Source organism: Onychostoma macrolepis, chromosome 24 (genome assembly GCF_012432095.1).
Source record: "Onychostoma macrolepis isolate SWU-2019 chromosome 24, ASM1243209v1, whole genome shotgun sequence".
In the NCBI taxonomy this organism is placed as follows: Eukaryota; Metazoa; Chordata; class Actinopteri; order Cypriniformes; family Cyprinidae; genus Onychostoma; species Onychostoma macrolepis.
The window spans coordinates 27,497,336-27,523,888 of record NC_081178.1 but is presented as its reverse complement, the minus strand read 5'-3'; the positions used below and the strand labels follow the sequence as shown (position 1 = coordinate 27,523,888).

The 26,553-nt window shown below is 40.1% G+C and overlaps 1 protein-coding gene across 1 annotated transcript in view; it reads left to right on the top strand.

Annotated features, from left to right (window-relative positions):
- The window catches only part of cdh19 (cadherin 19, type 2), a 92,448-nt gene extending 85,072 nt beyond the window's left edge, over positions 1-7,376 (top strand). Inside the window, exon 12 of the mRNA XM_058765633.1 lies at positions 3,807-7,376. Coding sequence (XP_058621616.1) covers positions 3,807-4,294 — 488 coding nt within the window. The 3' untranslated portion in view covers positions 4,295-7,376. The remainder of the gene's footprint in view (positions 1-3,806) is intronic.
- Positions 7,377-26,553: the final 19,177 nt, after the last annotated feature.

Genomic DNA, 26,553 nt, shown 5'->3' with positions numbered 1-26,553 from the left:
GTGTATGTCCCCATTTCTTTCACACCGTTCTACCTTCTCACTGAGGTCCTGCCAGTACTGCTCATAGGCCTGGCGTGTGAGACGCTTCACGTCATTCCTGGCCTTACGATAGTAAGCGATGGTGGAGTCGTTTCTATCTTGGAGAACACTGAGACGGGCAGCACGCTTGTCAGCAAGGGCCGGGAGCAGAGTAGCAGAGCTTGCAAGGAACCAATCTGGCTGTTTTCTTCTACAAAGGCCGAAGACCTCAGATGCAGCCTCCATCATGGAACCTCTTAGCTCGACCCAGGTGTTTTCAGGAGTATCGTCCGTGGTCGGTGTAACAGTCTGCAGAGTGCATACTCCTGTACCTCTTGACAGTGTTAAGTCAAGTTGGCGCCTCCTGACCAGAAATCAGAACACGAGGAAACAGGCAAGGCAAGACTAAGACAACTAAGTAGACAAACACAGAAAGGCTCGGTAAAGCAGCTATCGCTCGGAGAGGGATATATGCAGAACTAAACACAGAGCTAAGCATAAACACAGAATGGCTTGGTAAGGCAGCTAACACTTGGAGAGTGCTACACGCAGAACAATACTCTGCAAACTGTGAATGGAAGTCCATGGTTTATATGGGGTGTGTGATTGTGTGATCAGAGCATTCAGCTGTGTAAGTGCAATCAGTGTAATCAGCTGTGTATGTGTCATCAGTGCAATGGATGATGGGAAATGCAGTCCAGTGTGATGTATGGTGTGAGAGTCAATGTGGTGAGCGAGTGACCTCTGGTGGTGAGTGAACGGAACTTCATAGACTGGATTCGTGACATCACCAAGCCTGCATTTATTTGATCCAAAGTACAGCAAAAACAGCAACATTTTGAAATATTTTTACTATTCAAAATAACGGTTTTATATTTAAATATATTCTAAAATATAATTTATTCCTGTGAATTCAAAGCTGAATTTTTAGCATCATTACTCCAGTCTTCGGTGTCACATGATCCTTCAGAAATCATTCTAATCTTCTGATGTACTGCTCAAAAACATTTATTATTATTATTATTATTATTATTATTATTATTGAAAACAGCTGAGTAGAATTTTTTCAGCTTTCTTTGATGAATAGTACTGTCAGAAGAACAGCATTTATCTGAAATAGAAATCTTTTGTAACATACATGTCTTTATCTTCCCTTTTGATCCATTTAAAGCATCCTTGCTAAATAAAAGTATTAATTTCTGTAATTTCTTAATCCCCCACTAAAATAAATAAATAAATAAGTATTTTGATAGGCCTATCAGTCAGTCACCTTTATTTATATAGCGCTTTTACAATACAGATTGTGTCAAAGCACTTAACAGTATAAGGAGCAACTATATTATTACATTAGTAATCACTAATATTGCCCACGTGATTTTATATTATATATGCACACATGCTTTGTATGTATTATCATACAGTACAAAAAGGACATTCTATATTTGAGAAACTAAATAATTATTGTTAAGCACATGTTTGAACATATTTGGAGACATTCACAGTAATGATTGGTCTAAACATTTTTAGACATTACTTCTATATCATCTAAACAATAATTTTATATAGTATTGTTTATAGAACATAAAACCATTCTCACGCTGTACAACATTTAGATGCAATGAAATCATATTTCAAAATGTTGCACTCGATTTCACACATTTTAGCCTGGAATTATAGTTTGGGAAAAGTCCAACTAGTAAATGCGTTCAAGCAAATAAGAAACATTACTTAGCATGAAAAATCTACTCCGCTGGCTCCAGCCGTGCTTGCTTTCTGTTTGTGAGGTAAACAAAGCTTATTCCTCTCAGCGTCTTCTTCAAAAGAACGAAAAGTATCCGAGATGAACATGTTGCTGCTTTGTTTACGGTGATGTGGACATTTACATGTTGTGCATCTCACGTGAAGATTTGTAATATCAATAGCGCAAACAGCATGTGGGTGGGATCACATTAGAGATAACGAGATCAGATGGAAAAACTGGACATGTCGTTGGTTTCATACAGATTACTTTATCATAGAATATTTGTTTTTGGTTAGAGTTACTTCATTTGAGAGTAGACATGTCAAGCTTTCTATAGATATATTTCTCAAGTCTATGTGTAAAGTATTCGCTGAGTTTCAGTTCATTTTAATGGCAAGTTTCTAAAAGCAGTTTGCGGAGACAGTGAAAACTGAGAATGCACCTTGGTTTTTTCTTTATTTTACAAAAGCACAAAGTTTTGTTGATATGGTGAGCATATACAAATAAATGTAGACCCTTTACAGATTCAAGTGATGTATTACTTTTATGTGTCCAATCAAAAGTGACAGAGCATTTTAAGTTATTTTCTCTGACACCTGGATAATATGCAAATGCTTCCGCCAGCGCCTTTGCCGACCCCAGGCAGTTAACACACCTGATTCATCAGCTCGTTAGGAGGGAGATCCATTAACTGAAACGAGGGTGTCAGACAAGAGAGACATACAAAATGTGCAGAGCTGTGGTACCCCAGGACTGGGATTGAGAACCACTGCATTAGAGCATGTAGCAAGATCGGTTCATTAAATTGATTTTGTCTACGAGCATAGATCACAGAAACGAAACTCATGAACTTTGTGCACAAAAGTTTTACTAACTAAACACTGGCACATAACTAGTCTAAACAAACATATACACCCACTCGTACAAACATAGGAAAAAGGCAGGGAAATACAAATGATGAATGAAACCGTTAGAAACATAGGTATCAACATATACACTATCATTTAGATCAGTAAAATACGAATTCAGATCATTAAAATACGAATTCATACTAAAAATGGTATAGGTGAGGTTACATTAGTAGGTCTATCATAAAGCATGCATAAAACATTATACAATACAAAAGACAACACTCAAAAACAGTAAGAATGTACATGATTTGCTGGGGACATGCATGTTATTTCATTAGTAGACAAACCAAATTAAGTCCTGTTCTATGGGCAGTATGTGTCTGTTTCAAAGTGAATTAAGTGAGAGAGTCTCTCTCTACATTTCATTGGGTCATAAAGTTTATATGGTTACTGTGGTAACCAGAGGTCTGTTCTGCCATTTTGGGTTATTTGCATTCAGAGGAGGGTCCCATAGAACCTCATGGTTGGCTTGTTAGGTTTAGGGTGTTGGATTAATTGTTAAATATAATAGATTCTAATGTGTCTGATTTGTCCAGCCATTGCAGTGTGTTGCAGCATTATTCTTGGTTATAAAATAAATATGGGTCTAAAAAAAGTTTGTTTGCAAAGATGTTTGTAAACCAGTCACAATTTACCAAAAAAGACAAATAATGTCCTACTTATTTGGAAAATATCACATCAGAAGTTTCAAAAAGTAATAATAACCAGATGATAATCAGACTTAAAATAAATTTCTTACTGATGGTCAAAAGCTGCAATGAGTAGGTAAGTGTTGATCCATTACTTTTGAGATGCTCTTGTGCTAACATATTCAATCTTTGTCATCTGTGATGATGCAGCATTTTGTTTTGATTTTCAGTTGTCAAAAATGGTTTACCTTAAATCTCAAATAGCATATATGATATAAAGGAATAGGGAGTGTTTCTCATGCACCTAAAAATAAAATGAGTTGGCAACCTTACTATAGATATTGTGGAGATTCATTCTCATTATATTAATATAGCTTTATGTTAATTATTGATTTTAATGAAGTTATAGACCTGATCCTGGTAAGAGTTTCTTGATTATATCTGGGTTAAAAAGTGTTCGTTTTAAAAGCATAGTAAAACCTGTTCTTTCTCTGGTTTGCCCTGCAGTGCTGTCCACACTAATGCTAGCTGTGCGAAAGTACAAGATATTACGGCAAGAAAAAATGACAACACAAGAGTTGGAAACAGTGGAGTTCTCTGAGAAAATCTTGAGCTTTGCCGTCCCAGAGACAGAGTCCAGCCAAACAGTTCCTCTCCGGCACCCACGTTGGCGAGAGCGCAAGCTCTGTCGGGAGGAGGTCACCACAAGTATCCGCATGTCTCTGCGTCACTCTCACCTCATTGGACCGGAAGACACAGTCTTTCAACAGTTTATGATGGACCGCCTGGCTGAGGCAGATGAAGACCAATACGTTCCACCCTTTGACTGTCTGCACACATATTCCTTTGAAGGGACAGGGTCTGTCACAGGCTCACTCAGCTCACTTGAGTCTTCCACATTTGATCCCTGCATGAGTCAAACTCGTGATGCGGGGCAGCATCTCCTGCGGCTCTCACCCTGGCTAGGAGCAGCAGCTGACGAGACCTCATTCTGACCTGAGGATAACAAAAAGATTCTAACGTGGCTTTTGTTCCATACCTACCAATACTGGATTAACGAAACCTGAACTTTTAAGGGTCAAAGCAAAGTAGGTTCTTGAACCCTATTCGTATTCTGCTACTACTACTTCTAAAACTTTTTGGGAATCAGAGATTGTATATTGCAGAGCCCCTAAAGTTGGTATGATGGCCCTATATTGCACCAACATTCATCTTTGGGTAGCGGCATAATAGTAATCAAATACATTTTTTCGTTAATAACTATGAAACTGTGTGAGATATGATGTTTTACTTCTGATTCCTTGAGATCTCCTGAACAATTTGCTGATATACTGTTCCATTTCTATGTATAATTTTTTGACCATTTTAAATGTTCCGTCTCTTTTCCACCTAGTTCATACAGAATAACAATAAGAGCAACACCATGTCCTAACTACACACGACATGACACAATTCCAGCGAAAAGCAATTTGTCTGTCCACACCAAACGCGACGTGACAGAATCAATCAAATATTACAGCCAATCAAAAGCATGTATGGGCGGGCTTTCTCTGGAAGCGCACTACACTCTCAACAAAATGGACAAGTTTATGATCTAATTGATAAATATTAAACCTTTTTAACATTATTAAATGTACAAACTCAGTGACTGATAACATATTTGTCATGGAATGCACTCATTGGTTCAACACTGAGTTCACAGTTTTAATGTATATATTTGCTTTAATTTATTTTCAAGATCTAAGGTAAACTATCTATTGTTGCTTTCAGTATGGCTATAAGGTCACACAAAATAATATTTAAACTCATATTAGACAAGTTTAACTTTGAATAAAGCACATAATCGCCTGATTATCTACTGTCATATAGTTTGTATGTTGTTTTCCAGGCGCTACGTTGCAGAAATAGAAACCATTTCTAAATTAGAAATTTTGCGTGTCGCCATCACGGTTAGTTAGGACAAAAACTCTGATTAACATGGAAAAGCATCACATCGCATGTAGTTAGGACATGGTGTTAGAATAAGAATAAGAATATATTTTGGCTGTGGCCAATGATCGTATCTAACATACCACCAAACACAAAACCAAATAAATAAATAAATCCAAGCCAAACAAATCACACTCACACACATCTATCACTATCCAATCATGAAACAACTGGGTTTGAATGCCCTCTGCAATGTACAATAGTAGGCTACTTAGACTAATTGCTTAATTAGGCAACTGGATACAGCATTGAAATTAACTCTGAAGAAGTCACTGAAATAGACCATATAACATCTACTGAACATTTGTTTGCAAGACTTTTGAGTGCTGGATTTTGTAGACTAAAGCTACAAAATTATGTGAAAATCATCAATATATTTAACTATTTTAGATCCTTTATGTTAGAAAGACCACATGTGAGGGAGTGTCAGTGGTCATAAATATTAATGTGTTTCACACAAATCCAAAATTTTGTTAAAGTTACTTATAAATGTTGATATTTAGATGAAATGAAAAAACTGAGAAGAGCATAGCCATTACACTAAACATAACAAATAACATTAAAGTGTGGGGGTGGGGACGTGCTTTGTGATGTGTATAATTAGGTTCAGTTTACAGTTTGTTATGCATTTGTCATCATTAGGCATGCCTGGGCTACAGCTTGTGGGTGGCATGCGTGCATTTGTTTATCATGTTGACATAGACAGCACTTACATGCAACACAGAACACATAAAGTTCTACTCTGCTGCTCTCTTGCTCTCCATCTCTCTCCCTAAATGAGTCCAGCACAGTTTTGGCGGGGGTTATGTTAGGGGATAAAATACACAGGGGCACCAGCACTGATATTACAAACCCCTAAGCAAATGTGCAGTTGTGCCTCTGATGACATACCACCAGACAACATATCTCATCTCATCTCATCTCAACATCCTGATAACATTGCAATGGCAACCGGGAAGCCAGATTCAAGCTGCTGGAGAAGATGACATCTGACAAATCTGCCTGTTTCTAATCAGTTACATCAAAAGGATTTCAATGACTGCACCAGACTGGTCAAGTAACATTAGCCATAGTCTATTTGAATTACTTTTGTTAATATTTATGTCTCTTTCATGATTTAATACCTTTGAGCATCTGAAACGTCTGCTAGCAAGTAAGATAGCATAGCATCCTTAGGTCTTGAATCCTTTAATTCCTGTAAATATATTTTAAATTATTTGATATTTTAAACATTAGTGCCTTTGGTAGTGTTTTCCATGTCACAATTACTGACTGGCATGGTCATAAGGTTACAATGCAGACAGGGTGCTACGACAAAAGTTTGGTCATATTGCCTGTAATTATCAAGTAACCTGGAACACCTTGATTAACTGATTCAGGTGTCTTTGATTGTGGTTGGAGCTGAAATCTTCAGGATGGTAGGTCTTCAGGAGCAGGGTTGGAGACCTCGGGCTTAAGCTGTCTGCCCATAGAAGAATTCATTTAAAAAATTCAAATGAAAATGGTTCAATGTTTTTTTTTTTTTACGGTTGCCACAACAAAAGTTTGGTCATCATATTACGTTGCAGTTACATAACAGAAACATTTTTTGGTTATTCTGGAGGAACATGACGGTTTTAGATGTTAAGAGAAGCTCTTGAGTTTTACAAGCTTCCATAATGTAAACCATACAGATTCTTACTTGTATTTTTCATATAAGAATGAAGTGTTGTGAAACTAAAGATAGTGGAGAGTATGATATGGTTTAGTAGAAACATTTGGAGAAAGATTCATAAAGTGTCTGGATTATTGTTATTGTGGTCTGCTTGCTCACACTGCTGACTCTATAAATGTGGATCTCACTAAATTATAATGAATATCTTTAGATTTACTTTAGAACTACTAATGAACTACTAATGTAAAAATAACTTTGTAACTATGGTAAGAGATTGTCTGTCCCTACTGAGCTAAAATATAGAATGTTATATGAGATACAATGGTTAAAAAAATAACATGAATGAATAATTTATTTCTTTTTCAGCTTGATTGTTTAATTCCTCCACAAGCAATATCTCTGACACACCTGTGCTGATTAAAAATTATTTCAAACTTCAGTCTCAGTTTATGTGCATTTGCCACATAACTTTTTTTTTTCTCTTTCTTGCATGACAAAATGCTACAGCTGGGACTATTTTAAAATCACACTCACATACAGAATTGAGGGCTGATGTGTCAGAATTTATTTATGTGGTGAATCCCTAGCAGCATCTTTCTGTCCACTGAGATGACACACTCTCCCTCAGGTCTTGCCAAGTCTTGACATTAACATATCTCTTCTGGCAATTGCTCATTCAGAAAATTAAATCTCCCTAAAGACCTGAGGCCTTGAAACATGAAGAGCAATTAAAGAACAAAAATACTCTTCTTTTGAATGTTGTAATATTCCACAGATATACCTATGGCAAGACATTTTATCATTTAATTTCCCTGTCCAACTCCGGATATCATGCCATTTTGACTCACTGTAACTGGTATGAAAGATATTGAGAATGCTATTTTAACTAGTCATAGTTCCATTGACCTATATTATATATATATATATATATATATATATATATATATATATATATATATATATATATATATATATATATATATATATATATATATATATTTACAAATTAGTTGTAATTAAAGCTATCTATAATGTCTATATCTATAATGTTGAGCTAGATTTAATTCTAATATATAATTATCAAAGAACAATTTCTCCTGATTGAAGTTAGGGTTAGGGTTAGGGCTAAAACCATGCTGGAGGCTCACATTATTCTATTCTGTAAAGATTTAGATATATTCTATATTGTGAAGAATTAATTATTTTGCCTTACTTGTTCCTGAATTTATACTTTTTATTTGAATGTGCAGCTTCCAGTAGGGCCTTCTGCTTAAGTGCATAGCTGTAGAACGTTTTACAGCTGTATCCAAAGTTGTTCTTGACCTGAATTTCCCACTTGATAAGATCTACAGATCACTGGTTTCATTAGTCAGTCCATGCTGCCGTCATCAGGGGGAAAAAAAAAAACAAACAAATGTATTGGTAACAGGCATACTTAAGAGAAAGGGTGCAATTGCAGTCACATTTGATGTATTTGTGCCTTGGAGCAAGGTTGACCACTTCTTAGCAACATGAGCTATTGTCTTTACAATTTCCTGTCAGCATGGTAAAGTAATACAGTATTCTTCATACAGTTCATCTATGTCCAGTTTTTCCATTTATCTGAAGGATTTCCACCACATCACAAAGATGAGAGAATGTGAACTCTCTCTTCAGCCCCAAGGCTGCAACATTCATGTGGTAGCTGTTGTCGGAGAAGTCATACCTCTTTTCAAGGTAGCTGAGTGCAGACTCATAGAAATTGGAAAAAAAAACTGTTGGATTGCTGTTCTCTTTTGGTCTGTGAACTGTTGGAGGGGAGCACTGGTCTCTACACCAAAAAAAAAAAAAAAGCCGGCCACTTGTCGCTGTTGTCGCTAGGACATAATTTTATATAGCTCACAGACAGTACGGCCATCTGCCTCCAAAAGTGGAACCACCTCATGGAATATCTTCAGTCCATTACTGAGGAAGGACAGGTAGGCCTGTAACTCAAGAGGATGCCCCTCACTGTCTTGATCCTGTTTAAATAGTTTCCATAGCATCTTCGGACAATGTTCCTCTCCCAGTGACAAAAAATAGGCCTTGACTGCAGACCAGCTATCATGTAGCCTTGAGACAACAGGCCATATACTTGATAAACCATCTTGTTGGTACATGTCTCAGGAAAGCATGAAAATCTTCCTCCACAAAAGAAAATACAGCTTTCAATTCTTCTGTGCGCTTTGAGGAGAATGAGAAGTGACTAAAAATCTTGTTTACTGTGGTTTACATGTCTATTTCCAGTCTGTCTCCAGCATATTTTACACAGTTGTGCACTATGTGAGCCATACAGTTTGCCTTTATAATGCCAGAGTTTTCTGCTTTTAATTTTGGAAAACAGAATTGTGTTTGCCATAATTTACACTTGTATAATCTGCAGTGTATGGAGAAATCATATCAAGTTGTAGGTCATTCTCTTTTAGCTTGTTCATTATCTGGCAGTGTACTGAAGTAGATGATTCTTCGCTGTCTTCATAAAAATCGAGCAGCTTGTTTTTTAACCCCAGCTCTGGCATCCAGTATCTCAGTGACAGTGGGAAAAGTTTTGTACTGCCGTGATTTAAAGCATCGGAAGCCACAGAAAAAAAGGCGTGCGTGATTTTTTTCTCACCTGGGAGCTGAACCAGCGATGTTCTTAATTCTCTTAAACAGCTCTCCACAGAGGAAGGTGCAAGCACGTCTGTTACTCTGGATGCTGCTTTCATTCGACCACATGACATTTTCTTTGCAATCTCAGAGTCTAGGAAAATGACCGGGGCTAGCTTACTACCACAGTCGGATGATCTGTATGATTGCGCATGCTGCACACTGTGATAAACACTGGTTACCTCAGCTGCTGTGATATTATCAACCTGCCTATCCTCTTTGGATATAAGGAACGATTCCATTGACTTGGACGTTTCTTGCTGTTGTTCCCTTTTCTTGTTTGATTCGCATGTTCTGTGACCCTTAACGTCATATTCTCCTCCATGTGAAATAGAAAAGCTGCTTTTACATAGACTGCAAAACACTCTTTGGGTATCCCCTTCAATCGGCCTCTCCCAGGTATATGTCCTAGCCAAGTCTTTACTAAAAGAAATTTTTTTCTTTTTTGCTGCCATTTTGACACTTTGTAAAATAACTTTTAATTTACCGAATTATCCATTTGTTTTCTGACTGGAAACATATGGAACGAATCACCTGCTCCACATTTTGATTGACAGCTGTTACTTCTGATGAAGCGCTGTTAAATATAGGTGGAACTACACCACAAAAAGAATAAATAAAATAATTTCTTAAAAAGGCAAAAGAACGCATGAACATTTTCTTAATATGACAATTATAAACCAACAGACTGATGAAAATGACGGTCATTTTCTCAATATGCGACATGCGGGACAAGGAGTGAAAATGCTGTGCGGTACAACGCAAAGCGGGATGGGTGGTCATCCTATTGGTTTCCTTGGTTTTGATAGTTATTGATTATCAATTGATTATGACCTGTGTCCTTTTAAGTTCTTTGTTTTCTTGTATATTTATATGCCCTCAATTTTCTTAGTTCCTTTTTTGGTATTGTCTTTGGTATTGTACTTTGGTATTGTATTTTGTACTTTGTACTTTGGCTTGTTTTCATTGTCCGTGTTCTTCCTGGAAGTGTTTTGGTTTATCTCTGTTAATAAAGAACTCTGCATTAAAATCTGCATCTCCTCTTCCTTGCCTGAGCCACCGTCAAAAATATAATTTTAGGTATCTTGAAATTTTACTTGTCAAACCTTAAGAGATACCTTGAACCTGATTTTGGAATAGGAAAATCTGACTGGGGAGAATTTCAATATCTGATATTAACATTCTTACTGGTGAAAATTACTTTATAGATATCAGAAATGTGATGCAAATACACAATTGCTTCAGCGGAACCTATCCTACCTTTGAAAATGTTGCATTCTACCGTTTTTTTTTTGTTGTTGTTTTTTCTTTCTAAGAATTATTTATAATAATAATTCGTGAGTTGTATGGCCATATATAAGGAACAATGTTTATACAGGTTCATTTAATGCAGGGGTGCCCGTTAAAATATGTCAGTTCCTCTTCAGGAACTCGAGCTGCGTCCAAGAACGCTAGGGGAATGCCTCCAGCGTGACCACGCTCTGATACAAATGTAATCTGTCCAAAGGATGGGCGAGACGTCACGGGCGGGTGACGTAATGGCCAGGAGGCATAAAAGCACGTGCGGTGGAACCGGCGTCAGCTTTTGTCATTCAGCTACCGATACTCTGTGTGTCTGTCGATCTGTGTTGTGAGTCTTATTTAGTGTTGTTTGTCACTTGAAATAAGCTCCACAATCTCTAAAGTGCAGAGAAACTAGCACTTGGGCGAGAGCAGATCGCATTACAGGCTGTGTGTTTTTCACTAACAGTCCGTGTGTGGTCTGCTTGAGAGCAGAGCACGCAGAGTCAGCTCTTGAGGGAGCTGACTGCCCGCTTGTGAGCGTTTGTCTCTGCGTATGCTTACTCTCAGAGGGCTCTCTTTGAGGAGGGAGCTTTCACATGCGTTCCTTGCGTTGCCGGCCCGCCGCCGAGGCGGAGCAGCGGCTGCGCTCGCGGGGATCGCAGATGGATCAGGTGGAGGGAATGAAGACGGGCGAGCCCCTATCTTCTTCCTTCCCATCAGATCCAGCGCCCGCTCTCTGGGTTCGAAAGCCCCGCGGGTACTTCCCCCCCCAGAGAGAGAGGGCGCGACGCTCCGCCTGTCTTTCTCCGAGGAGGTAGACGTGGTGAATGGTGTCGATGAGCTTTGTAAAATCGCAGTGTTTGCACAAGCTTATTATGAACGAGGTTGTCATTATAGCAGTGTCCCTGCTTAGGAACGGAGTTCGCGCTGTCAGCTCGAAAAAAAGGGGCTGATCGTGCTTCTCCCCGCCGTATGATCTCGTGGTTAAAAAGAAACCGGTCCGCCGCTGCTGAGGCACGGCGGCGAATGAGATCGCAGGGATCGCACATAGATCTGGTGGACGGGTTGGAGATGGGTTCGCCCTCTCTCCACCTGCAATCCCCAAATCTAGCGCTCTCGCTCGGGGCTGGAAGCCCGCGGTGCGGTTCTTCCCCCTTTGAGTGAGAGCTCACTGTTGCAGCGCGCGTTGCCGAGGCAACCGAGGCATTGTTTTTATGTAACTGGTGGCTTTTTCAAGGCTATCTGGGTTAAATTCCTTTTTGACAGGCTTATTCCTGTCTGGCGCCCGAACTTTTAGAGTCACTTAAATTTTTTTTGTCTCTGCAACTATTTACTTGGGGCCGACACCGTTACATTATGTCATTCTCGTTCGTTTCATGAATCCTTTCATATCAGACCATGTTTACTTGTCTGGTTGTTTTTCTCCATTTAATTTTGAGGAATTAAATGATCTATTTCATCTAACTAGGAGAAGTTAGATGTGTATGTGTAAGGAGCCTAAGAAACTTGGGATTTTCTCGAGTAAGAGCACAATGTTTTACTTCTCTTCCTCTGAGGAGGTTGATGTGGTCAGCAGGGGCTGCTGGGCGGAGCAGCCCCAACCGTGTTCCAGCTCCTCATATAGGGAGCTTCACCTCTCGTACTCCCCAGTATGGTGGAGTCAGAGTGGCGCTCCCGGGCCGAGGCCTTCTAGCAGAAGGCGGATCTGCGGACCGTCACTCTCGCTGGATAGTCTTGGGCTAAAACATCCTGCTGAAAAAAGAAGCCTATGCCCCAGGACTTCTGAGGGCCGGCCCCTCTGGGGAAGAGCGGCATACACGGTGCCCGTCTCTCCTCAGTGCCCTCAGGAGATTGGTCTGCCAACCCTGCCACGTACGGTGTTCCAGGGCGCAGCGATCCCCAGCGAGCATACATCTCAGTTTCTTCCGCCCGGAAACGTAGCGGAGCTGAGATGCTCGCCACCCCTTCGGGGGTCTCTAGAGCAGCTAGTTTGGCTTTCTCCTGCCGGTGTGCCGTTCCAGGATACCGAACTAGCCGCTCTGATTATACCAGAGGCCAGTCTCCAGAGACTGGTTCCCTTAGTAGACTATTTGGCAGCGTGAATACTACTGCCAAATGTGTCTCCATGGGACCTGCATACTGTAGAAAGAGGCTACAGAATCCAGTTTGGTTCTCCTCCGCCTTGTTTCAACGGGTTGAATCCCACTCTGGTGGGCCCCGAGCAGGTTCTGGTAATGGAATGAGAAGTAGAGTACTCTCTTGAGAGAGGAGGCCATCCGCATATCCACTTTGGTTGATTCTTGCTCAATCAGAGCAGATGGCGGCTCAACATCGAGATGTTGTTCTTGCTCACATGAAAGTGTTGGGGTTAAGACTGAACGCCAAGAAGAGTGTGCTTTCTCCATTACAGAGAACCACTTATCTTGGTGTGGTGTGGGATTCGACCACGATGCAGGCACATGTGTCCCCTGCTCGGATCGAGTCGATCCTCACAGCAGTCAAGAGAGTGAAAGAAGGCCAGTCACTCAACAGTGGTGGCTCAAGACCAAGGGGTTCTCCCCAAGGGGAAACCCGCTTCACATGATCAAGGTCACGTGGTGGTGCCTACGTGCCTTAGACATGTGGAGACATCCTTGGTTCTTGTCTCAGGGCCTGGTGCTGGGAGCTCCGTGTCGCTGCGTACGCTAGCGACAGACGTGTCCCTCACCCTGCCCGCAGTCTGTGGAGTACTCGCCGTCTCATGTGGCACTTCAACTGCCTGGAGATGCTGGCGGTGTTTCACAGAAACACTTTCTCCACAGACCTAAGAGATAGCCGGTGTTGGTGCGATAGCACCGAAAACACTGCGGTGGTCTCTTACATCAACCACCGAGGTGGTCTGCGTTCACGCCCCCTGCACAGGCTGGCGTACCAGATCCTTGGGTGGTCCCAGGACAAACTCCTCTCGCTGAGAGCAGTTCACATGCCTAGGCATCTCAGTGTGGGAGCAGACATCCTGTCGAGGCAGGGGCTGAGGCCCGGGGGATGGATGCTTCACCCTGAGGGGGTGAAGCACATTTGGAGAGTGTTTGGCCAGGCTCAGGTGGACCTCTCCGCTACTCAGGTAAGTACACAGCGTATGTCCCCTCTGGTACTCTCTAATTTCATCCAGCTCCACTGGGGCTGGATGCCATGGTACAGACGTGGCCGAGGCTTCGTCTGTACGTTTTTCCCCGATCGCTCTGCTCCCGGGAGTTCTGGCGAGAGTGCGCTGGCATGAGGTCTGTCTACTTCTGGTAGCACCGTTCTGGCCGGGCCGAGTATGGTTCTCGGACCTGATTTCTCTCTCGACGGCTCTCCATGGGAGATTCCGTCAGGAGGATCTCCTCTCACAAGGGGTCTGTCACCCCGCCCGGAGCTTTGGAAGTTGTAGGTGTGGCCCCTGAGAGGGCACAGCCCATAGCTTCCGGTCTCCCAACCGAGGTTGTTGAGACCTTCCTCCAATCCAGAGCTCCCTCAGCGAGGAAACTATACGCCTTGAAGTGGAACTTTTCACTTCTTGGTGCGGAGACCGCCAGCTCGACCCAGTCAACTGCCCGATTGGTACAGTTCTGGAGTTCATGCGGGCCTGTTCCTCCGCAGGGTTAACCCACTCCACCCTGAGGGTTTACGTGGCGGCTATACCGGCCTACCGCGCCCTTCTCGGTGGCCTTTCAGTGGGTAGGCACCCCCTAGTTACATGTTTTCTCCACAACACAAGGGACTTGTACACCCTGAAGTGAAGTGTCACTTCATGGTGCAGAGGTTGCCAGCTCGACCCAGCCAACTGCCCGTTTGGTACAGTTCTGGAGTTTGTGCGGGCCTGTTCCTCCGCAGGGTTAACCCACTCCACCCTGAGGGTTTACGTGGCGGCTATACCGGCCTACCGCGCCCTTCTCTGTAACCTTCAGTGGGTAGACACCCCCTAGTACATGTTTCCTCCAGAGGCTGAGGCCTCCGGCCAGAGAGCGTTTGCTATGTGGTGGATCAGGATGCTATTCCATAGCCTCGAGTCCTCTGCTCTCCCCTCTTGGGGATCAAGACTCACTCTTCAGAAGTTGGCCTTCGGGACGCAGGCCCCGCTCACCTAGCCACCTGTGGCCTTTTTTCTCTCGCCCTAGCTGTGCTCCATCCACACTAGGCAGGGATTTGTCAGTCTGGCTGTGTAGGGATCTCGTTCCCCTAGCGTTCTTGGACGCAGCTCGAGTTCCTGAAGAGGAACGTCTCAGGTTACGTATGTAACCCTAGTTCCTCGAGGGAACGAGACGCTGCGTCTCAAGGCCATGCTTCCGGCATCCCTATGAGCGGTTGCTTCATTCCTGAAGCTGACGCCGGTTCCACCGCACGTGCTTTTATGCCTCCTGGCCGTTACGTCACCCGCCCGTGACGTCTCGCCCATCCTTTGGACAGATTACATTTGGATCAGAGCGTGGTCACGCTGGAGGCGTTCCCCTAGCGTTCTTGGACGCAGCGTCTCGTTCCCTCGAGGAACTAGGGTTACATACGTAACCTGAGACGTTTTTGTTTTGAAGATGAACGAAAGTCTTAAATGGTTTTGAACAAGATGAGGGTGAGTACTTGATTACAGAGTTTAGAATTTATATCTGTCTATCTATCTGTATGTATGTATACATGTATGTATTTCTTTATTCATTTATTCATTATTATTATTATTATTATTATTATTATTATTATTATTATTATTATTATTATTATTATTATTATTTAGTTAGTTAGTTTTTGGGTGAACTGTTAAATTAAATAGAACATGCATTGTTATTTCTTTGTTTATCCCAACTTCTTAAAGTGTCTATGTGTGTAGATTTGGAACCTCAAATAATTTTGTAACTCTAGGCAAGTATTTCATTTCTATTACTTGTCATTGCCAGTTAAAAGGTTTTTATTTATTTATTTATTTTTAACTCAGTAGCTACATTCAATTTAACCAATTTGACCAATCAGAGCCAAAATTTACAAAGTGATTTTTTTTTCTTCGGGTAATAGTCAAATCATACCACCATATGCTGTTGAGAAGGTAACATGTTTTTAGCCGAAATCATCCCAGTTTATATTGGAATCTATTATTCAGAACATTTTCAATATACAATAAATAATTTAATAAATTGATTCTTAGTATATAAGAAAATTTATTTTATTTGTGTGTGGGAATATATTTTTGTTGGTCTCATACATAATGGAAGCTGGAATACAGGGAAAAGTAAAGATGAAATTAGATCCAAAAACTCACAAATTAAATTTCTAGAAACCCAGATGTGTTTCAGAAATCTTTATGTAAACCTAATGTCACATTCAGGTCTTTCTCTTAGACTCCTCTGATGTCTTTCTGTACAGTATGCGTACCTCAGTGTCTGAGACAGTGTCAATACCCTAAAGGATGGATTATGTTTGCCAGCAAGAGCAGAAATCATCCTCGTTGCATTTGGTTGCATCACAGTAAATTAAATAACACCTTGCTGATTTCACTGACACAATGCTCATACAGGCAAAGCCTCCAACTGGTATTGCATCACTACTCTTAAATCTGTTGTGTGTATGGCATACAGTTAGGGAGAAAGCTGCCCTTTAATGTTAACCCTGACAAACAGGGCAGTGATGCAATAAAGAAACCACAGCACATCAGCACTGGGCTGTTTCTGTGATAGAAGATGGAAGAATGAATGTATGGGCAAAGACATCCAAGCAGAAATGTAACATTGAATGTGTGTCAGAATGAGCAAAGACACATACCGTTAGTGTGCCTAACAGTAAAAAAGGGGGAAAGTGTCCAAATAAATGGGGATCTGGTATGCTCACTTTTGTTGGGGGAGTTGTGAAGGCAGGGAGCGTGGAGACGGGTTTGGCCCAGGAAAGGTGTGAGGTCCCAGCAGCGACACGCACTCTCCTCTTCTCAATCGAATTTTGTCTGTTTAATTTTTAGAAAGCAGATGTAGCAGCTAAATTGGGTAAGTTACCTCAGAGTTGTTTCAGATCAGTACACTTCAGAGGTATTTAACACATGGTGTGACGGCACAGACATTCTAATTATAAAGCATTATGATGACACACACTCAAAAAAATAATTCATTAGATGAACTCAATTTAATTGAGGGTAGGATTTGTAGCCCCAACTCATAAAAACAAATTCATGTGAGTTGGGCCAAATCAATTCGATCAAATACGGTTTAAATGAAATTGATATGTTGATGAAGTGATTTTTTTTATGCTTGTTGAACTCAAAATAAAACATTTAACTAGAAAATAAATTAATGGGTAGACATCATTCTGCACTCCAAAAAAAAAAATATATATATATATTGAATGTATTTAACTTTAGCCATTAGCCAACTTGTTAGGCATAGCATAAGATGGTTTTGACACATTCATGTCATGCCAAAAGTAGTTGTTTTTTATTATTAAAACAACTTTGATTCATGTTTGCAGATCCTCAACCCAAGCACACGCTCTACACTTTACCACAACGGTAATCCCCCAAAACACTAACATACCAGAAAGTATTTTAAATACAAACATAAAAGAGCATTAAACATTAAAAAGTCTCCCAATGTTAACATCTTAATAAAAATGCCTAAAATAACATTTTATTTCAAGATTTACTCTCCTTATCCAGCCCTGTGCAAAGCATGATGGGGAGGGGAAATCCATTTCCTAGTTACACAAGTAAAATAATTTATGTTCTTTCAAAATGAAAATATTGAGTCAAACCAAAACGCAACTGTTTCAAGTCAGTTTAACACAATGCAATTGTTTAAATGGGAAACCTAACATAATGGTGTTAAATTAAAATGATTCTTTTCATTTTTTATATATATTCTGAACAGTGTTGGAGAATCATTTTTTGAGTGCACAGCAATTCTTATTTTACTTCACAAATCTTAAACTCTGCATTATCTTTTCTTGCTGATACGCAGACATTTTCTGTATAATAACTAGGGCTGTAGAATTTGGGGTAATTAACTATGGAAAAAATTACAAATGTATTTAACGTCCAGACCAGACCATCATCTTCCATTGATGCAGTTTCTGATGATGATGATGCAGGACGACTGACTGTGTGATGGAGTCTATCAGAATGCTGTTATATGCATCACAGAACACTCTCAAACAAGAAGAAGATCCAATTGCAGCTTTTATTGAAGAATACAAAAACAGTAATCCACATCAGGGCAAAAGGCAGAAAAACATGCACAAGGTAATCCACAAAAAGGAAACCGCAAAATCAGAACAACAGAAAACACAAAGTAACAGAATGCAATACTCCAGCAACAAAGAACACAAACCACAGGCTATAAATACAGGTGAACCGAGTATCTCTTAACTACACACAGCTGAGGGTAATGGGCCAATAATTAAAACAAGGGGTGATGGGAACTGAAGTCCACAAACAATGGACAATGATCCAGGAGGAGTGCCCTCTTGTGGCTGTCATGGCCAGACAGCCAGGGAGGGGCTGGAGGGACAGACCACCGAGTCTCCAGCCAAACAGGACCCTGGTGGGTGACCAGAGCAGGGAGCTTGCAAGGTAGCAAGGGGCGGAGCTGAAGACCACCTCAGGCAGGATCGCAATGAAGATCACATAAAGGTTAGTAACATCCTTTATGGCCGTAACAGAACAGGCAGACAGTTCAGCAAAGGTCTCCTTGACCATAATAGGGCAGACAGACAGTTCAGCAACGTTTTCAGCAACAGTTCAGTCTCCATGGCCATAACAGGGAAGGCTGAGAGTTCAGGAGTGGTCACCACTGCCCAGAGAGGAGCTGAAGCAGATGCTGCCGCCTCGAGAGGTTTTGCAGCAGAAGCCGCCACCTTGGGAGGAGCTGGAATAGGCTCAGGAATGGACTCCTGGACTGGAACGAGCTCAGGTGTGAACTCATAAACTTGAGAGGGGTCTGGAGCGGACTCGTAGACTTGCATGGGCTCTCGAGGGAACTCATAGACTTGAGTGGGCTCTGGAGCGGACACATAGACTGGAGAGAACTCTGGAATGAACTCATAGACTTGAGTGAGCTCAGGAGTGAAGTCATACACTTTCGTGGGCTCTGGAGCGGACTCATAGACTGGAGAGAACTTTGGAATGAACTCGTAGACCTGAGTGAGCTCAGGATTGGCTTCATAAACTGGAGCAGGCTCGGGAGTGAACTCGAAGGCCTGAGCGGACTCTGGAGCAGACTCGTAAACCAGAGCGAGCTCTGGAATGAACTCATAGACTTGAGTGAGCTCAGGAACAGATTCATAGACTATAGACTATAGGTAATCCATAAAAAGGAACCTGCAAAAACAGAACAACAGAGAACACAAAATAACAGAACGCAATACTCCAGCAACACAAACCACAGGCTATAAATACAGGTGAACTGAGTATCTCTTAAACCTCTGGGGTCTGAGGGTGTTTTGGGGCACTGGAGAAGTTTTGACATGCCCTGACATTTGTGTTTTTTTCAGTATCTTAAAAATATATTAATGGCTAAAGTCTGATAACACTGTATTCAGCACAAACTGGGCTACAATAATATTTGAGCAACATGAATGCACATGTTTGTGTCTTTGAGAAAACAACGTTTATGCATGGTTAGTGAAAAACTATTTTTTTAAGTCATTGAAATAAGGCCATGAAACACATACAGAAATTTTTTTCACAATACTTTTGAGAATTGGGTGTGGTAGACTAGATTTTTTGCTACAACATGATGTGAAAATCATCCTGTTTACTCGTTCACATAAAACAATATATTATTTATGCACATACACAATGCTTACATTCATGCACATTTGTTGTCTTGTATTATGTGTCCTCTGTGTACTGTGTTGAATAGCGTATTGTGTATATTGTATTGCACAGAGCATTAAGTGTATAATATGTACATGGTACATCACTTATTTGTATGTATCAAGAAGGAACCTGGAGGTTGCTCCACCAGAGTTTCATTGTACATGTACAGTGACAATAAAGTTTGTTCTTACTTAGAAAAAAAAACAAACAAACAAAAAACAACAAACAATATATTTATTTAACTTTTGTAAGACATGGTTTGCGTTAGAAAGGTGTATGCGAGGGAGTGACAAAGACCATGAATAATTAGTGATTCACACCTGAGTGTAACGGGGCTGACGAGACGTGAGACATGCGGATCCAAGTGCAAGCTTTTATTTATAGGCATGGTCATAAATACAGGCAGGGTCGAGCAATGGCAAACAGGTATGGCAGGGACAAGACAAAAAGAAATCCTAGGGCAAGCAAAGGTCGACGATCGGCGAACAGAATCCAGTGGGCAAGGCAGAGAGATAATCCAGGGAACACGGGCTATAATCCAACAGGGGTGCAAACAGTGTCCAAACGGCAAGGCAAGGGTTAATCCAGGGAACACAGGCTAGAACATACACGGGAAAACACAATCCAAAACAGGCAGGGGAAAAATAGGAAAACTAACAGGGGCTTTGAGAGTTGCTACGGCTAGGGGAGCGGTAAACGCAAACAATACTCGGCAGTGAGGCAGAGAAAGTCCAAGGCTTAAATAGAGTGTGTGATTGTGTGTGCGTAGGATCAGGTGTGAGTGTGATTAGTGCAATGAGTGATTGGTGACAGCTGTGTGCGTGTGATCAGGTGAGCGTGTGATTAATGAGATGGCTGATGGGAAACGCAGTCCATTGAGATGTGTGGTGTGAAAGTCAATATGAGCGAGTGACCTCTGGTGGTGAATGAACGGAAGTGCACAGACTGGATTCGTGACACTGAGAGACAAAGGACCTCCCATAATGGGCCATCAATATGCATGTGACTGCGGCAGGTAAGAAAGAGTGTGAGGAGAATAAAATAATGTGGGTTTTTGATTTTTGTATATGTATTATTATTTGTATTTTATAGAACACAGTATAATAAAAATATACACAGTGAAGGTCAAGGACACATGATTGAACATACTGATCTGAACACTAAGACTTGAACAGTATCACAACTCTGTGCCAAACATTCCTAGACTCTAATAACATTCATAATGTTAACACTCGTACTACTTTTATATCTTGTGGTTTTATATGTTATAAAACATTAAACAAACATCCTGATGTTGTGAGACATTTAGACAATGAAATGACATATCAAAATGTTTCACATGATTTCATACATGTAGTCAGTAATTGTAGTTTGGGAAAAGTCTAACTTGTAAAATGTGTACAAGTTATGTCGCAATAACACAATAACAACAGATGCGAGTAATCTAAGGCTACTCATCAGAATGATCTTCTCCACTGGATCAAGCTGCGCGACACATCACATTGTGTTCTTCTTCTGAGGTAAATTCTGGGTTATTCCTCTCAGCACGTCTTCTTCCAGAAACAAAAGTAGCCGGGATGAACTCTTCATGTTTGTTTACGGGGGTGATGTGGACGTTTACATGTCCGCGCGTCTCATATGGATGTTTAAAATTTGAAAATCGTGGTTGGCTCGTGGGCGTGATCGCATTAGATATAATGAGTTGAGAGAGGAAAAACTGGACATTGCGTTGGTTTCAAGCGGAATACTTTAATCAGATAATATTTGTTTTGGAAGTGACTTGCTTCATTTAAAAGAAGACATTTCAAGCTTCTAATACCTGTATTTCTCATGTCTTTGAGGCAAGTATTCGCTGAGATTCAGGTTGTTTTATTTATGTGTCTGTGAAGAGAGTGACAGAGACCGAGATGGCAGAGAGCGCATCCTGTGCTTTTTCTTTATTTTACAAAAGCACATTGTTTTGTTGTTATTATGACTATGCACAAATAAAAGTAGACCCTTTGCCATTTCAAACGATACCTTATTCTTATCTGGACGATCAAAAATGACAGAGCATTTTTAGTTCTATTCATGGTCATCATGAAATAGGAGACAGACCGCACCCACAACAGAGGGTTAACTACACACAGCTGAGGGTAATGGACCAATAATCAAAGCAAGGGGTGATGGGAACTGCAGTCCACAAACAATGGACAATGATCTGGGAGGAGTGCCTTCTAGTGGCTGTCATGAGCACTCCAGCAGATGGCTGTGACAATGAGCCTAAAATTCAATATATGAGGGAAAAAAAATGACCCTCTTATATTGACAGTATTTTATATGATATAGTTATTACATCAGTTATCATACACAATATCACTCATGAAAGAGTGCTGTTTTTTTCCAGAATATCTGTATGATTACAAATGTGATACTGATTGTATACAATAGATCAATAAACAATAAGTTAATATTGTGTTACAGTTTATACATGATATTGTCAATATTGTCTGCTTGGCTCAATTTCACAAATGAAAATAGTTCTAATCATAGCCACAGTAGAACTGTTGCCTCAGAGCAACACACAGCAGGGTTTTGTTACTGAATGAATCCATGGTTTTGAATCAAGTGAGTAAAAGATTCAGTGACTCATTCATTAGGACAGTCACGTGCTTCTGAACAAATAAGAAACCAGTTGAGTGAATGACTGAATGACTCACTCATTAAGACAGCGATTTGCCACCACATACTAAGTTGTAAAACAGATGATTAAGATACTCTTGATGGCGCATCAGTAGAAGTTCACCAGAATTTCTGAAGAGAGATGTTTTTTTTTTTTGTTTTTTTTTTTCAGGGTCCTCAGAAAGAACAAGCGCTGGTGGGCTTTTTTGACCAGTGTGGAGCTGTTGGTTGTCCATGTAAGGTCGTTGGAGATCTGAATCCCCAGGAATTTGAAGCTGGTGACACAGTCTACCACCTCTCTATTGATGTGGATGGGTGTGTGTGCTCCACCTTTCTCCTTTCTGAAGTCTACTATGAGTTCTTTGGTTTTCTTAGTGTTGAACAGCAGGTTGTTATCAGTGCACCATGCAGCCAGGCAGTCCACCTCCTCCCTGTAGGCTGACTCATTGTTCTTGATGAGTCTGATCACCGTGGTGTCATCTGCAAACTTAACAATGATGTTAGAACCATGTACAGGATTTGCAGGCGTAGGTGAAGAGGGAATAGAGGAAAGGACTCAGCACACAGCCCTGTGGTACACCGGTGCTAAGAATGAGGGTGGAAGAGCAGTGGTGGTCTAACTGAACATACTGGGGTCTGTTGGTCAGAAATTCCAATAGCCAGCTGCAGAGTGAAGTACTAATGCCCAAGTCTCTAAGTTTGGTGAATAACCCTATGAGGTCTGAGGAGATTTTGGGGCCCTTGAGATATTTTGATTTGTGCTTATTTGTGCTTATAACATACTACTGGCTAATGTTTTTATTATATATTTTTTTGTATTCAGCACAAACTGTGCTACAATAATATATGAGCAAGTTGGATATACATGTTTGCATTTTTTAGAAAAAAAAAAAAAGGAAAAAAAAGTGTGGTAGAATAAACTTGATATTAAACAGGCTCCACAATAACAAAGGTAAGTGTGTTGGAACAAGGTAAGTAGAACTGCAAACTTCTTCCGATGACCTGTAACTAAAAAGATACACATTAGTGATGTGTTGATAAACGAAAATTTAAGTTACCTCCCAAAAAATAAACATTTACCAAAGGGAGTTGCACTTCCAAACAGGAACCGAAGAAGGTAAGTGTGAAGTCATGTGGATGACCTGAAAATATAAAAAGAACACATTAGTGATACTGTGATAAAATGAAATGTCAATAAAGCCCCAAAACAGAAATATTTACCAAAGGGGGTCACACTTCCAAACAGGAATCCATGAAGGTAAGTTGCAAGTAATGTGGATGACCTGCAAATATAAAAAAGAACACATTAGTGATGTTGTGACAAAAGTAAATGTAAGTACAGTGCCACAAATTGTAAATACTTACTAAAGGGAGTTGCTTTTTAAAACAGGGATGGAACAAAGGATAGTTCAAAGTCATCCAGATGACCTGTCCATATAAAAGGAACTTTACTCAGTTTACCCAGGTGAAAAACAAGTGTACTTCCATAATGTACTTAAAGTGCTCTATTTTCGTGCACTAATTTTGTAATTAATATACTAAAAATGATTCTTTAGTACTTCTTAAGATAAACTTAAGATCATCTAAGTGTACTCAACTGTGCTAGATGATCTTAAGTTGACCTTAAGAAGTACTAAAGGATAATTTTTAGTATATTAAGTACAAAATTAGTGCGCAAAAATAGAGCACTTTAAGTACATTATGGAAGTGTACTTGTTTTTCACCTGGGTAAGCTTGTATGAAAAGAAAATGTAAGCATTTTAGAAATATGGTAATTGACTGCATATTGTGTGAAAACAACACATATTGTGCCATGGTATGGTCACAACAGACGGATTTGGTACTAATTGTGTTTGGAGTTTTGAAAATGTGACTACAGATTGGACAAAAGGATGTTAGCAATTGAAAAAAACTGTAATTCTCTGCAATCCAATCTGTAGTCACTGGCATCAGCTACAATATCATCCACATCCAACACTCGCCCACTGGAAAGCAGTTTCAGTGAAGGTTCCAATTGAATTTCTGCATAGGGGACCCTATTTTTTCTATTGTAGGTTCTATAAAGTAATGACTCATTCAGTTTTAGATAGTATGTTGCCAAGAATGAACACAATGTAAAAATGTAAAATGGTTATCAGATGAAGGTAAACTGAAGGCTAAATTACAAAGAATTATGGATTTTTATATTGTCTATTATATGCAGGTAGAACTGAGACATAAGTAATGCAGTTTTTGTAATGCCATTAATTGTTATTATTTTGACAGTCTATGCACTATGATTGACTGTATGTTCCTATTGGATAGAAAACCAGTGCTAATGTTTTGACCGAATTACTCGATTTTGAATCGGGTTTGCTGTGTTATGATAGAGTTAGTATATGTAGAAAAAGGTATTCAGCATTTTGAAATGTAGAGTTTTTATATATTTAACAAAATGTGGTTTTGGCCAGATTAACTAATTGGCTAATTGTGTCATGTAGGTGTATTGCTGTGTTGAGAGTTTAGAAAAAGTACTTTAAGTATTGGTAAACGCTTTTTAGCAATTGAAAAAAATTAATTTGTTACTGTTGTTTGTTACTGTTACTGTTACTGTTGTTTGTTCAGAAATGTTTGTTCATTGTTCAAAAAGCAGAGCCTGAAAAGAAAAGTCTGTCCTTGTGAACCCTTACATGTTGTTACACGTTTTTAAGGTAATAAGTTAAATGGATAGATTTGTTTGATATTTACATTAACAGATTACAGTTTTTTACAATCGCTATGACAATTTTTTCAATACTTTTAACAATTTTCCTAAACTCTTAACACAGTTAGCACAACATCCGTCTGTGTAGGTTATACAATTAACACAATTCGTGTTGCTTTGACACAAAATGCATACAGTTAACACAAATTTTACACACAAGCTCAACCAAGACCAAAACAATGTAATTTTACTGCCAAATTTTCAAATGCTTTCACACTGTATGTCAGAACATATAACATCATGTTCTAAAACTAACTTATAGACTAAAGTCAAAGTGAATTGAAACACAAATATGTCCTCTGTATTTTATTCTATATTGCTAATGAGAAACAGGTGATTGAAGTCATGCAAATATATTACAGCTGATTCCCATCTAGGAAACACACTCAGGTGTTGAGGTTCTTTCAGTCGCATGACCATATGATATACAGTAAAACAAGACCTCTTTGGGCCGATCTTGTGTGCAAAAGTGCACTCCTGCTTAAATGTGATTGATACGCAAAAATGGACTTTGGCATATATATGATACAAACGTGTTTGGCGTGCATATAAAACACAGTTTTCACATGCATATAATATGCATCTACCCCACAACCCTAATCCTACCCATCGCATAGCATATACACGCCAAAGTCCATTTTTGGGCTTGACGGTGTATCATACAGTGAAACACAAGACAGTGGGGAGCCTTTTCCTTCAAACGTGTATTGAAGCCCTTATTTTTTTTCCCCATCATTGAAGCAGCTCCATCTGTGCAGCATGCAACAAAATTATTACAGGGAATGTGATGCTTGGTGAAGTACGTGTCAATCGCGTGGAAAATATCTTCTCCTCATTTTGTTGTAGACAAATTAGTTGAATTAGTATGTCCTGCTTTATTTCGGCGTCTTCAGTGTACTGCACATATGCAATGAGGACTGCTTCATCTGCCACAGTAGAGGTTTTGTCAAGTTGGATGGAAAATGGGTGCATCTTTAACTTTTCAACCAACGTGTTCTCAACATCATTCGCCATTCTGTCAATTCTGTTCTTTATTGTATTATTGGACAGAGGTACAGTTTTTAGTTTTGAAGTCACCTGTGCCCCGCACATTATTTCTGCCATTTTTACTCATGCGGGTTTGAGCAGAGATGGTGTGTGGCTTTTTGGATTGAGAAATTAGGAGAGCGCACTCGAAGGATGCAACCGTCGCCTGTCTATTTTCATTTCCAGCTCTAGTAAAAGCATCTCTGATGTTCTGGGGTCTATTTGTCATAACCAGTTATTTTTTCCTTAGGAAAAATTCTCTGGTTTACCAACTGTCTGTGGGTGTTTGGTGCTCCGATCTCTCATTAGTTTGCAGGGCTTCATGCTTTCATTCGCTAGTCTCTCACCACAGATTACACACTCAATTCTCACCTTGTCTATCGCTTCAATGACACTGAATTCAAGATAACTGTCCAAATAAATC